The sequence below is a fragment of the Mauremys reevesii genome, linkage group 26 (assembly GCF_016161935.1).
Source record: "Mauremys reevesii isolate NIE-2019 linkage group 26, ASM1616193v1, whole genome shotgun sequence".
Classification (NCBI taxonomy): Eukaryota; Metazoa; Chordata; order Testudines; family Geoemydidae; genus Mauremys; species Mauremys reevesii.
In genome coordinates, this window is record NC_052648.1 from 12,779,961 (window position 1) to 12,792,551 (window position 12,591).

Consider the following 12,591-nt stretch of genomic DNA (forward strand, 5'->3'; position numbering starts at 1 on the left):
CCATGTGAAATATTTGCCTTCTCATTAAAATCCCCCGCCCCGAACTCAAAGTTCTTGTTTAGATTTCCTTGGTCTGGGTTTTGCAAAGAGCTCAGCTGCTGCTCTCCCATCCCAGAGGAAACCCCAGCGCTGGACCGGAGATGCTGCCTTCTGATCCAGATAACTTCCACCTCGAGATCAGTGCAGCTTTTCCATGCTGAGGTGGAAAGCCAAACCCACCACTCTGCCAAGCAATGCAGGCAAAGTCCCTTTTGGGGCAGGGCACTACGTGGGCTGAAACCAGCTGGGAGGGGGGTTGTTTACAATACTCACTCCTCCAAGCGATCGCTTTCACACACGGCTTCTGCTAACACTGGCCAGGGGCCGGGGGCACCCTCCAGGGGCTGGTTCCTGTAAGAGGTTTAGGAGTCTGCCACTGCCTCCGGCCTGGCCTGGCCCCGGAGCACCAGGAGTGGAGGCTGCTTCGGGGCCCAGCGCTGCCTGTGCATTTCCTGGCCAGTGGGGTTTGAACAGCTGCCCGTCTCCGGGGCTCGGGCGCAGTGCCCCTGGCCAGGGGAAGTATGTAACCCCTGGGAACCTAGCACGGTCCTTTGTTCCCCTCCAGGTGTGTGACTGCTGCTGCCTTGCAGTGACCAGAGCCCAGGTGCCAAAAGCTGGTGCACATACATCCCCAAATTGCTGCTTCAGTCCTTGGCAGTGACCCATCGTAAGTGCTTCAGAAGGTGCTGTTTTTATAGGGTCTCTCTCCTGGTGGTAAACACCCTCTGGCCGTTAGCTGGAAGCTGCGGTGGTGGAACAGCCAAATCCCCGTTGCCCCTCGTAACCCCTCAGCAGAGCAGCTCTTCCCGGGGGGTTGCTGCTGGATCTTCCCACCCCCCAGGTCCCTGCAGCTTGGAGCCCTGCCGGCATGGAGGGGAGCTCATCTGACGCTCCTTGAATTACCTGCGCTCCGGGGATCAGATTCGCTGGGCTGGGAGCTGGAGCCATCTATAATTCAGTGGGGGCAGCTCCCATCGTGGCCCTGAAAGCAGGGCGGCAGGATGCTGCAGAGATCAGGCGAGGAGGAGGAGGAGAAGCCCATGGAGAACGGGGTGTCCCCGGAGCAGGGGGCCACAGAGGCCTCGCCTGAAGTGGGGAGAGCCGGGGATGGTGCCCCCGCTGCCTGCTCGCAGCCATCCCCGCGGGTCCGGCCCAGGCTGGTCTTCCACACGCAGCTTGCCCACGGCAGCCCCACGGGCAAGATCGAGGGCTTCAGCAACGTGAAGGAGCTGTACGCCAAAATCGCCCAGGTCTTCGGCATCTCTCCCACGGAGGTGAGGCAGGAGCAGTGGGGGGGGGGGGGGGACGGGGGGGCAGCGGCTAACCCAGCCGAAGAGCCAGGATACCTGAGCCCGACGCACCCGTGCAGGGGCCGAGGCTCCCCACTGCCCTCAATCTGGAGGGGGCACGTTGGAGCCCTGCACGTTCCAGCTGGCTGGCCCTGGTCACCAGAGGGTTAACACCAAGCTCTCTGGTTACGCTGCAGGACGCCATGGAGCGTCTGCCTAGGCCTGGGCTGCCTTCCAGGCCCCGGGTCCTCAGCTATGCGCCAGGGTCCGTCTGGTACATGCCGATCCGGTATGGTCATTACCAAGCCCCCTGTGGGCGGGAGCCCTGGGCTCTCTCTGTGACCCTGGGCAAGACACGGCTTCCCCGGCTTCCCCACCTTTCCAAAGATCTGCGCCTAGAAGCGGCTGCGGATCAGTACGGGCGATAAGAGCTCTGGATGGTTTGTTCCGTAGCCAAGAAACCTGGGACTCTCAGGACCAGCTGGCACAGGTTTACCTATGCCGTGGCTGGCTGCCTACCCCATGGGGCTGGGTGCTTTGAGCTGAATGGCGCTAGGGAGAGGCACGTTATTCCGCCGATTGCCCCGTAGGGGTTCTGCTGGCCTGGGGGGTCAGCAATGGGCTGCTGGAGCTCTCACCTTTAACCTGGTTCGATCCAGCCCAGGCGAGTTGTGACTCTCACTTGTTACCCTCTGATGCTGCTCAGGAGCGTGCATGAAACGGGGATCGCTCTCGTGTGGGCAGAGCTGAGGCTGCCCGTCAGCTCCCTCGTGTTGTTCCTGTTCACGCCTAGTTCACTACTCCTGGGCAGGGCCGCAGGAACCCGTGCTGCTGCGGGTGCTCTCTGAGAGCCTGCCCCTGCCCCTCCATCTTGTCGGGGTCAAGCTTGCGACCTCAGCTGTGGCTCCGGCAGCATAGTGTACGGGAGACTCCAGATCCATGTCTCAGAAATTCACCCTCGTTATTCGTCAGTGCATCCTAGAGACCCCAACCGAACCCAGGCCCTGATTGTGCTGGGCGCTGCACAAACACCGTCAGCCAGGCCCTGTCTCTGAAGAGTGTGAAATCCAAACAAGCCCGACAGGGAAGGATGGTTTTCCTCATTTTACAGATGGGGTCACTGAGGCACAGAGCAACTAAGAAATTTGCCTGATCTGTCAGAGTCAGGAAATGTACTGAATCCAGTCTGGTTAATTAACCCACAGCCAACCTGCTTCTAGAATAACAAAACAAACCCCCGTCATGTTTGAAATGCACCTAGTTTTGCCCATTCTGAGTTGCAGACCCTGGAGTTCCAGTGAAGGCTGCGTGGGGATGGCTTAGTTCTGTGGGTGGTTTGTTTATTTTTGCACAGTGATGGTCACCCGAAAGGTGTTTGGCTCAGGGCGCTGCTCAGGAATAATGTGGGGTTGTTGCGTGTGGTCGTGGGCCTCCGTTTTCACAAGTGGCTGCAGTCGGGAAAGGGAACGTGTCCAACAAACGCAAGGTTCGCTTCCCCGATTGGCCCATCTCCCTTTTCTTGAGGCAAGCGCCTTTCACGTGATCCTCAATGCACAAAAATAGATAGAATAAGCCCCAGGACCGGCTTGTCCCCCCCCCCCCCAGGCAAAAAGCAGAATTCCAGGTAATTTCCCACGTGCGGGTGGGGCTGCCATGGTTCTGGGTGCTCTGTGCCCCTCTGGTGCATGCCAGCCGCTGCCCTGCTGAGTGTGTTCCAAGCTTCCCACTCCGGTGGGCAGAATGGTGAGGGAGCTGCTCTCTGGCAGATCCTCTTCTGCACCCTCAACACCCACAAGGTGGACATGCAGAAGCTGCTGGGGGGCCAGATCGGCCTGGAGGATTTCATCTTCGCACACGTGCGGGGCGACACCAAGGAGGTGGAGGTGACCAAGACGGAGGATGCGCTGGGGCTGACCATCACCGACAACGGGGCAGGCTATGCCTTCATCAAGGTGGGTGAGGGCCATGGGCTGGAGGAGCCGCAGGGGTGGAGGGGGAATCGTGCCAGGGATTATCCATGGCGGGGGGGTTAATGGAAAATTGGGGGTTTGGTGAAAAGTGGCTGTCGGCTTCTTGTGGGAAACCTCTGTTAAAAACCTGCACCCCCGACACCCAAACTGTCTAGAGTTGGGAACCCTGCCATGGTGCCCCTGGGAGCCACAGTTTGGCTGTTTCATGTTCCCATTTGCCTTACTCCCCAGCTGGACTCTATCTCCCATGATGCCTCACCGAGAGGGGAGAGCCTGGTGCATCATGGAAGTAGTAGTCCAACCAGGAAAGCCGGCCCCTAGAGGAGGGTAGGAGCAACAATCACTGAACTGCAACTCCCATGAGGCACCAGGTGGCGTTTCTCAATCGAAATATTGACCGTTCAGGATGGGGCCGGGGGCGAGGAAGGCTGGTTTCCAGGAGATGGCCCATGGGGCGGCTCATGCAGTCCGGCCCTGGGACTGCTGAGTCGGGAGCAGAGAGTTTACAGATATTTCTTCTCATTAAAATCATCTCCCCACACATGTAACGGCCCCATTCACTGCACACAGCACATGGAGTCAGATGGGGATGAATGGGGACATGGAGGAAATGGCGCCAAACAGAGAGAGCCTCGTTCGAGGAGGCGGCGGAGAGAGCTTGGCCGAAAGGCTCTGAGAGCCGGGCTGCTCTGGGGAAAGCGGAGCGGGGGCCTCTGATCTCACCTGCAGCCCCCCTGCTTCAGGGCCTGAGCCAGCCTCTAGCTGCGGGGTCAGGAGGGGCCTGGCCCCAGGACAGGTCACTGTAGTGCTGCCTGCAGGGATTCCTGCACCTTCCTTGGCAGCACCTGCTGCTGGTGCCGGGAGATTGGGCGGGGTGGGTCAGAGCCCTGCGGATCGTCCCCCCCCCACAGAGTCCTGGAGCTGGGGGGAGGGAGGCAAATACCCCCCCCGGCCCCCGCTAACCGGCGTGTCCTGTGCGCCCCCCCACCCCGGCTGTGTCCTCGCGCCACCCCCTGCCCCCGCTGACCGGCGTGTCCCGTGCTGCCCCCCCTCTGGCTGTGTCCTCGCGCCGCCCCCTGCCCCCGCTGACCGGCGTGTCCTGCGCTCCCCCCCGGCGGTGTCCTCGCGCCGCCCCCTGCCCCCGCTGACCGGCGTGTCCCGTGCTGCAGAGGATCAAGGACGGGAGCATCATGAACCGCGTCCAGACCGTGTGCGTGGGCGACAGCATCGAGGCCATCAACGACCAGAGCATCGTGGGCTGCCGCCACTATGAAGTTGCCAAGATGCTGCGGGAGCTGCCCAGGGCCCAGCCCTTCACTCTGAGGCTGGTGCAGCCCAAACGGGCCTTTGGTGAGTTACACGTGCACAAGCACACACGTGCACAAGTACGTGCACACACGTGCACAAGCACACATGCACACAGCCACTCTGCAACCGCAGGGTCAAGTGTTTGCTGCCCTTGGCCTTTGACCCAGGGGATGGGGGTTAAACTGGCTGCCTGAGCATCACAAGCTGCTGCAGATTTGCCCTTATCATGGGCGCCAACGTATATGGGCTCCTGGGGCTTTAGCCCCAGGAATATTCACAGACAGGGGCTCTGCTCCAGCAATATTTGGAGCTAGGTTTCTCCCCTGCTCTGCGCTGCTGGCAGCCCAGAGCCCTTTAAATCCCAGCCGCGGCCGGGAATCAGAGGGCTCCCGGCCGCAGCTGAGATTTAAAGGGCTCTGGGCTCCCCGCCGCAGCGGGCAGGGAGGCTCTGGGCTGCCCGCTGCGGGATTTAAAGGGCTCTGGGATCCCCGCGGCTGCCAGCAGCCCAGAGCCCTTTGAATCCCAGCCCCTGGCCGCTGATTGCCCCCTCCCCAGACCCCGGCCCCAACTGCTCCCCAGGACCTCCACCCCCTATATAAGCACCACTGGTCCTTGTTCCCCGATTACCCCCTCCCGAGACCCCTGCCCCTAACTGCCCCTTAGGACCTCAGCCCCTATCTAAGCCTCCCTTCTCCTTGTCCCCAACTGCCCCCTCCTGAGACCCCACCCAACTTCCCCCCCAGGACCGCACCCCCTACCTGTCCCCTGATAAACCTCCTGGACTCCCATGCCTATCCAATTGCTGCCTGTCCCCTGACTGCCCCTTCGAACCTCTGCCCCCACCAACCGCCCGCTCCTTGTCCCTTGACTGCCCCCCGGAACTCCCTACCTCTTCTCCAACCCCCAAACCGCTTACTGTGCCACTCAGACCAGCGTATCTGGCTCCGTGCAGCTCCAGACAGTTGCTGCCATGCTCCCCCATGGAGCCCACAGCCCTCTCCCACCCCCAGCACCTGCCTTCCAGATTTGAACACCTCAAAATTCAGGAGTGCTCAAGCTCGGTAGGGGCAGCTTTTACTTCATTTCTCCCAAATCAGTTTCCCCTGCAAGGTGCCAACTGAAGGTGTTGGAGAACAGAGAGATCGGGTGGCCTCCTAATGCCTGGAAAAGAGACAAAGGCCGGAGGAGGGAGTGTCAGTGCCTGTGCGGACTTCTGGGAAGTGCACGGTGTGGAAGGGGATGCTGGGATGCTTTGGAACAACTCCATACAAAGCCAGTCAGGACTCTGGGGGAGCCTCCTCTCTCGGAGCAGACTGTCTCCAGGGCAAGAAGCTTACACCTTCCTGGGTCTGACCTCGGAGCATTCAGCCCTTCCACACCATGCACTTTCCAAAGTGAGTCTGCCCAGGCTGGTCCTGGGGCAACCAGAGGTCGCTGCACCCCAACTCCGCAGTCAGATGTGACTCTCAGCCAGACAGTAAAACAGAAGGTTTATTAGATGACGGGAACACAGTTTAAACAGAGCTTGTTGGTACAGAAAACAGAACCCCTGTCAGGGTCCATCTGGGGGGTGGGGAGCCCAGAACCAAGTTCTGGGTCTCTCCCCATTTCCCCAGCCAGCTCCAAACTGACACTCCCTCCTCTGGCCTCTGTGTCTCTTCCGGACAAGGAGGCCACCTGATCTCTTTGTCCCCAACACCTTCAGTTGGCATCTTGCAGGGGAAACTGAGGCACCCACACAGTATTCAGAGAAAATATTAAGAACATTCCCACTTCATCACAACAGGTGCAACAAAATATAATACTGTATATTGAAGTAGGCAAGTGCTGCTTCTGACTTTCCACTTTTAATTGACCCTTGTAATCTTGTGGCACTGACGCGTTGTAGCTTCATTTTATATCGGCTTACAGGGCGGGAGTAGGGGGGCACCACCATTTTGGGCCCCACCAAAAATTATACAAACCTGCCGCCTATGGCCCTTATCACAGAACCAGCATTCAGAATAACTGGGAATCACTCGTCAGTAGAGACCCCAGGCTGCGGGTCAGGAGTGAGGGGCACCGGCTGAGCTGGTGGGGGGACCCCAGGGCTGGGCTGGCAGGGTCTGCGGGTCGCGAGTGAGGGGAACCGGCTGAGCTGGTGGGGGACCCCAGGGCTGGGCTGGCAGGGTCTGCGGGTCGGGAGTGAGGGGCACCGGCTGAGCTGGTGGGGGACCCCAGGGCTGGGCTGGCAGGGTCTGCGGGTCGGGAGTGAGGGGCACCGGCTGAGCTGGTGGGGGGACCCCAGGGCTGGGCTGGCAGGGTCTGCGGGTCGGGAGTGAGGGGCATTACTGTGGCAGACTTTAGGACTGTGGCGCAGTGTCTCCATTGTCAGACGGGTGCAGGGAGGGGATGTGGTCTGGGGTCACAGCGAGTCTATGGTCGAGCTGGGCACTGAGTCCCGATCCTGGGTCCCAGCCCAGAGTGTCTGACCCATGAGTCCATCCTACATCTGGCCTGGGTTTGTAGGACCAGTGATGTTAGGGGTGGGAAAGCCCTGAGCCCCCGCAGCCCATCTCCCAGCGAATGGTACAGAGAACATTAAACAGCCGCCGCCTGGGCCACCCAAAACGCTCCTCCGCAGCTCTGCCAGCGCTCCTCACTCCCGACCCGCAGCCCCCCCACTCTGCCAGCGCTCCTCACTCCCGACCCGCAGCTCTGCCCCACTCTGTGGTGCCACTCACTCCCGACCCGCAGCCCCCCCACTCTGCCGGTGCTCCACAATCCCGACCCGCAGCTCCGCCCCACTCTGCGGTGCCCCACTCCCGACCCAGCCCCACTCTGCCAGCGCTCCTCACTCCCGACCCGCAGCTCCGCCCACTCTGCGGTGCCCCTCACTCCCGACCCACAGCCCCGCCCCTCTGCCTGCGCTCCTCCCTCCCAACCCTCAGCTCCGCCCCACTCGGCGGTGCCCCCCACTCCCGACCCGCAGCCCCCCCACTCTGCCAGCGCTCCTCACTCCCGACCCGCAGCTCCGCCCCACTCTGCGGTGCCCCTCACTCCCGACCCACAGCCCCCCCACTCTGCCAGCGCTCCTCACTCCCGACCCGCAGCTCCGCCCCACTCTGCGGTGCCCCTCACTCCCGACCCACAGCCCCCCCCCGCTGCCAGCGCGCCGCACTCCCGACCCGCAGCTCTGCCCCACTCTGCGGTGCCCCTCACTCCCGACCCGCAGCTCTGCCCCACTCTGTGGTGCCACTCACTCCCGACCCGCAGCCCCCCCACTCTGCCGGTGCTCCACAATCCCGACCCTCAGCCCCCTCCTGCCCACTCCAGCCTGGGGTCTCCAACCCAGCTCTAGCAGTGCCTCTCGGCCCCGGCCTGCGTCACCCTCTGCTCTTCAAGCCAAGGACCTTCTGGAGCAGGGTCGCCGCCCTGCTGGGCAGCGTGACGTTCTCATGACGTGCCCAAGCCTCCCCCAGCCCTGCTGGCCCCATCCCCCGAATGTGGCTGCTGCGTCTGAGCCGTGGGGGCTGCCCTGGTGGGAAGGGAGGGGGCCAGGAAGCCATGGTACAGCCCTGGGGTTCTTCCATTCCCCCTTCCTTCCCCCCTCCCCCGGCCTCCACCTGCCCCCTGTCTCCTGCTCCCCTGGGGAATGTCGGGCAGCCCATGTCAGTGTCTCCCACCGGGGGCGCTGACAGCACGACTGGGCCCGGTGCTGAAGCCTGTACCCGGCATGTGACCTGCTGCCTCCGGGGGCGCTGCTGGGGCCGAGGGACTCCCCGGGGCTGGGCCCGGCCATTGGCCCCTGGTTTGAGGTAGGGTTGCCAGGCATCCGGGTTTCGACCGGAACACCCAGTCGAAAAGGGACCCAGGCAGCTCCGGGCAGCACTGCTGACTGGGCCGGTAAAAGTCCGGTTGGCACGGGGCTGGCAGACTCCCTGCCTGCTCTCCCGGAAGCGGCCGACATGTCCAGCTCCTAGGCACAGGGGCAGCCATGGGGGCTCCCTGCGCTGCCCCCGCCCTGAGCGCTGGCTCTGCAGCTCCATTGGCCAGGAACCTCGGCCAATGGGAGCTGCGGGGGCGGTGCCTGTAGGTGGAGACAGCACGCAGAGCTCCCTGGCCATCCCTTCACCAAGGAGCCGGACATGCCAGCCACGTCCGGGAGCCACCCGAGGGAAGTGCTGCCCAGAGCCTGCACCCCAAATCCCTCCTGTGCCCCAACCCCCTGCCCCAGCCCAGAACCCCTACCCGCACTCCAAACCCCTCAGCCCCACCCCAGAGCCTGCACCCCCAGCCAGAGCCCTCACCCCTCCTGCAACCCTGCCCCAGCCCAGTGAAAACGAGCGAGTGAATGAGGGTGGGGGAGAGTGAGTGATGGAGGGAGGGGCTTTGGGGCAGGGGCGGGGTCGAGGGGCAGGGGGTGGGCAAGGATGTGTAGTTTTCTGTGGTTAGAAAGTGGGCGGCCCTAGTTTGAGGTGGGAGTTAATTGTGTTAATTGGGGAAGGGAGCTCGGATCCCATTAATTCAGGCCTGGGACCAGTTTGGGGCTTTCCGCTTCCACCCACTGCGCAGCTGGGGGATCAAGGCGACTGTGCACCCCGTTGGGGCCGGGGGCTGCCTGCACTGGCTGAGCTATTGCTAGAACGAGTTAATGCCGTTCCCAGCCTCGCTGCAGCTTTTAATCTTTCCCACGGCCCTCCAGCACCCAACTGCCCCTCCCCCCCCACAACCCACCACAGCCCACGTCCCCCGACACTGATTTACCCCCACTACTGCCCTCCCCCACATGCCCTCCACACTGCCCCTCAACACCCCCGGGCTGCAGGCATCCAAGGGATACTTGGTCCTCACGCAGCCCTTGACAATGGGCTCTGTGGATCAGCTGCCACGTTCCACCCCAGAGGTGGCTGCATTCCAGCCATGCAGAGAGAAGGGCTCTGTGCTCTACTTTTGGGGTGATGTTCAGTGGAGCTTAGGCTGTTCTCCCTGGGGTGCCCCAGGCTCCCATGTGGGGCAGACCCTGGATAGGCCAGTTGACAGAGCCCCAGAGTGTGATAGGCCCTAGCGGGCTGATCCACCCCCACCCACTGCCAGGGGTCAGTCACTTCCTGGGACTTCCTGTGCGGGAGGATGGGGGGGGGTTGGGCCAGGGGCCCGTTGCCCAGGCCCCCAGGGGGTGTCCCAGGTGGAGCTGGGTCTTTGCTCCCGAGCTGGGCATGGTGCCCTGGCACTAGGGAAAGACACCAGGACCCTGTGCCCACCCTGGTACCCGCTCTGAGCAGCCCCCTCGCCTGCCCCCCAGATATGATCGGGCAGAGGACCAAGAGCAGCAAGTGCCCGGGCGAGGGCAAGGGGGCCAGTGGCAAGGAGACCCTGCGGCTGCGTGCCCGGGGCGCCGCCAGCCTGGAGGAGCTGGTAAGTTGGGGGGTGTATCCCCTCCCCACAACCGAATCGGGGGAGGAGGCAAAGGGGGAGGATACGTGTATGGGGTGAAATCCCCGGGGGCCTGTGAGGGGGGCTCACACTGCCATTCCCCAAAGCTGGCTGCTGCCACTCCCGCCCCCCGCCCAGCCCCCCACCACCGGAGCTCTGCCCAAGGACCCAGGCGTCCTAGCGAGAGGAGGCAACTCCAGGACCTGCAGGGCGAGGGAGCCAGGGGCCTGGGCACGGGTGCCAGTGACTACACGGGCTCACACAGGTGGGTGCAGTGAGTCCCATGCGTGCACGGTGCTGTACACACAGTCACCGCCCCTAGGCCATGCCAGGGGGGACAGTCGTGTGAAAACGTGCACAGCGCCAGAGATGCCCCTCGTCACGCCTGGCTGTGCGCACACAGACACGCGTGTACACTCACCGGCCGGCTGTCGCGGAGCCAGGCAGGGCTGGGGGGGCGGGTACCTGCTCCCCACCCCACCCCGGTGCTGCAAAGGGGCCGTTTCCTGTCGGTGCCCCCTGCTCTCCGCCTGGGCGGGGGGGGAGTCCAGGGCCGGCCCAGTGTAGCCGCTCTCCATGCCAGGGGGCCCCGATCCGGGGCTGGGGGAGGTGACCCTGTGGGGGGTCCAAAACCAGCAAGGAGCAAAAAGCTGGTCTGGGTTGGGCCAGGGAACCCCCTTGGTGCACAGTCGGGTCCATCTGGCCAAGGCCCCTCCCCCCCCAGGGGCTCCCCTCCGCCAGCCCCTGTGCCCGTGGGGGGTGCGCCCCAGTCCACGAAGGCCCCTCCCATGGAGCCAGGCCTGACACTGGGCCTGGCCCGGGGCCTCCGCTCCAGCTCCCTGCGGCGACTGGGGGCTGCGATGGTTGAGCCTCCAGTGACCCGGCCCCTGCCCACAGCCCAGCGCCCGGGAGGAGGCGGCTGCCCGGAGCGTGGACGACCTGCTGGAGAGTTACATGGGCATCCGGGACGTGGAGCTGGGTGAGCGGGGCTGGGTCCCGGGGGGGACAGGTTCCAGGGTCCTGGGGAGGGCAGGGGCCGGGCCCCGGTGATGCGGGGGGTGGGCAGGGGCTGGGCCCCGGTGATGCGGGGGGAGGGCCGGGGCTGGGCCCTGGTGATGCGGGGGGAGGGCAGGGGCTGGGTCCCGGGGGCGGCGGGAGGGCCGGGGCTGGGTCCCGGGGAGGAGCAGGGCTGGGCCCCGGTGATGGGGAGGGCAGGGGCTGGTTCCCGGTGATGAGGGGAGTGCAGGGGCTGGGCACAGGTGATGGCGGGAGGGCAGGGGCTGGGCCCGGGGGATGGCAGGGGCTGGGCCCCGGTGTTGGGGGGGAGGGCCGGGGCGGGGTCCCGGGGGGGCGGGGAGGGCAGGGGCTGGTTCCCGGTGATGGGGGGGAGGGCAGGGGCTGGGCACGGGTGACTCGGGGGAGGGCAGGCTGGGCCACTGCCTCGTTGCCCTTCTCAGCAGGTCCCTCGGCCCCAGGGCCTGTCCCGGGGGTGTCGGGGCCCGGCCCGTAGCCCTGCCCCCCAGCTGAGCTCTGTCCTCTCTCCGTAGCCTCAACCATGGTGGAGGTGGCCCGGGAGTGCCTGAGCCCCGCGGACTTTGCCAAGAGCCTGGACTCGGTGCTGGGCGAGTTCGCGTTCCCGGGCGAGTTCGTGGCCGAGGTCTGGGCCGCCATCAGCGGAGCCAAGGGGGGCAGGAAATAGGGGGGGCGGAGCGCTTGGCCTGTGCCGCCTGCTCCCCGGCTATGTGCTCCCTCCCGCCCCAGCGGCAGCCCCCGTCCTCCTGCTCTGGGGGGAGCCCTGCGGCGCCCGGGCCCAGCGCCTGCCCCTCCGAGGAGCCAGGCCCTAGTGAGATGGGGTGGTGGGCCCGGGGCGGGGCGGGGGGGGGGCTAGTCCAGGCCGTGGTGCCCATCCTGGCTACGAGCCCAAGAGCTGGCAGCTCCTCAGGGCCTCAGTGGGTCCATCGCGGCCTCCCCCTTCTGCCCCCTGCATAGCGGCCAGGGCTGGGGCTGAGCCCGGGGGGCAGTTGGGGGAACCCTGGGGAAGGGGGGACAGGCCAGGACCCATGTGGGGACGTGGGGCTGGTGCGACTCTGACCCTTTCCTCCCCCTTTGTGCCGATGACTCCCCCCCCCCCAGCCAGCCAGCGGGCGAGGGGGCAAGGGCCCGGCTCTGAGGGGTGAGGGGGCAGGGGCCCAGCTGTGGGGGCCCAGGGGACAGGGGCCCGGCTCTGGGGGCCCAGGGGACAGGGGCCCGGCTCTGGGGGCGAGGGGCCCGGCTTTGGGGGGACAGGAGCCTGGCTCTGGGGGCAGCTGGGTCAGTGCAGCAGCCTCCCCCATTGGGCTTGTTGGCCGCTGCAGGGCCAAGCGTCTCCGTGGGGGTGTTTTGCCCACCACCCCTGGGCCCATGGCAAGCCCGGGCTGTGCCCCAGACGGGGCCGGGGGGCAGCAGTGGGACCCCCGGTCGTGCACAGGGCTGGGTCAAGGTGGCACTTTCTGGCTGCCCGGGGCCGAAGGGGCCCAGGGACCTGGCTCAGCGGCTGTTGCCGACGTCTGGGGCCTGCAGAGGTGGGGAGC

At 64.8% G+C, this 12,591-nt stretch overlaps 1 protein-coding gene across 1 annotated transcript; it reads left to right on the forward strand.

Annotated features, from left to right (window-relative positions):
* The first annotated feature begins 1,052 nt into the window (after nucleotides 1-1,052).
* Nucleotides 1,053-11,723, forward strand: GIPC3 (GIPC PDZ domain containing family member 3). The gene is made up of 6 exons (XM_039515876.1): nucleotides 1,053-1,313; nucleotides 3,095-3,280; nucleotides 4,468-4,648; nucleotides 9,891-10,003; nucleotides 10,919-11,000; nucleotides 11,569-11,723. Exons 1-6 carry the CDS (start codon nucleotides 1,080-1,082, stop codon nucleotides 11,718-11,720), a joined length of 948 nt encoding a protein of 315 aa, XP_039371810.1. The 5' UTR covers nucleotides 1,053-1,079; the 3' UTR covers nucleotides 11,721-11,723.
* The last annotated feature ends 868 nt before the right edge of the window (nucleotides 11,724-12,591 follow it).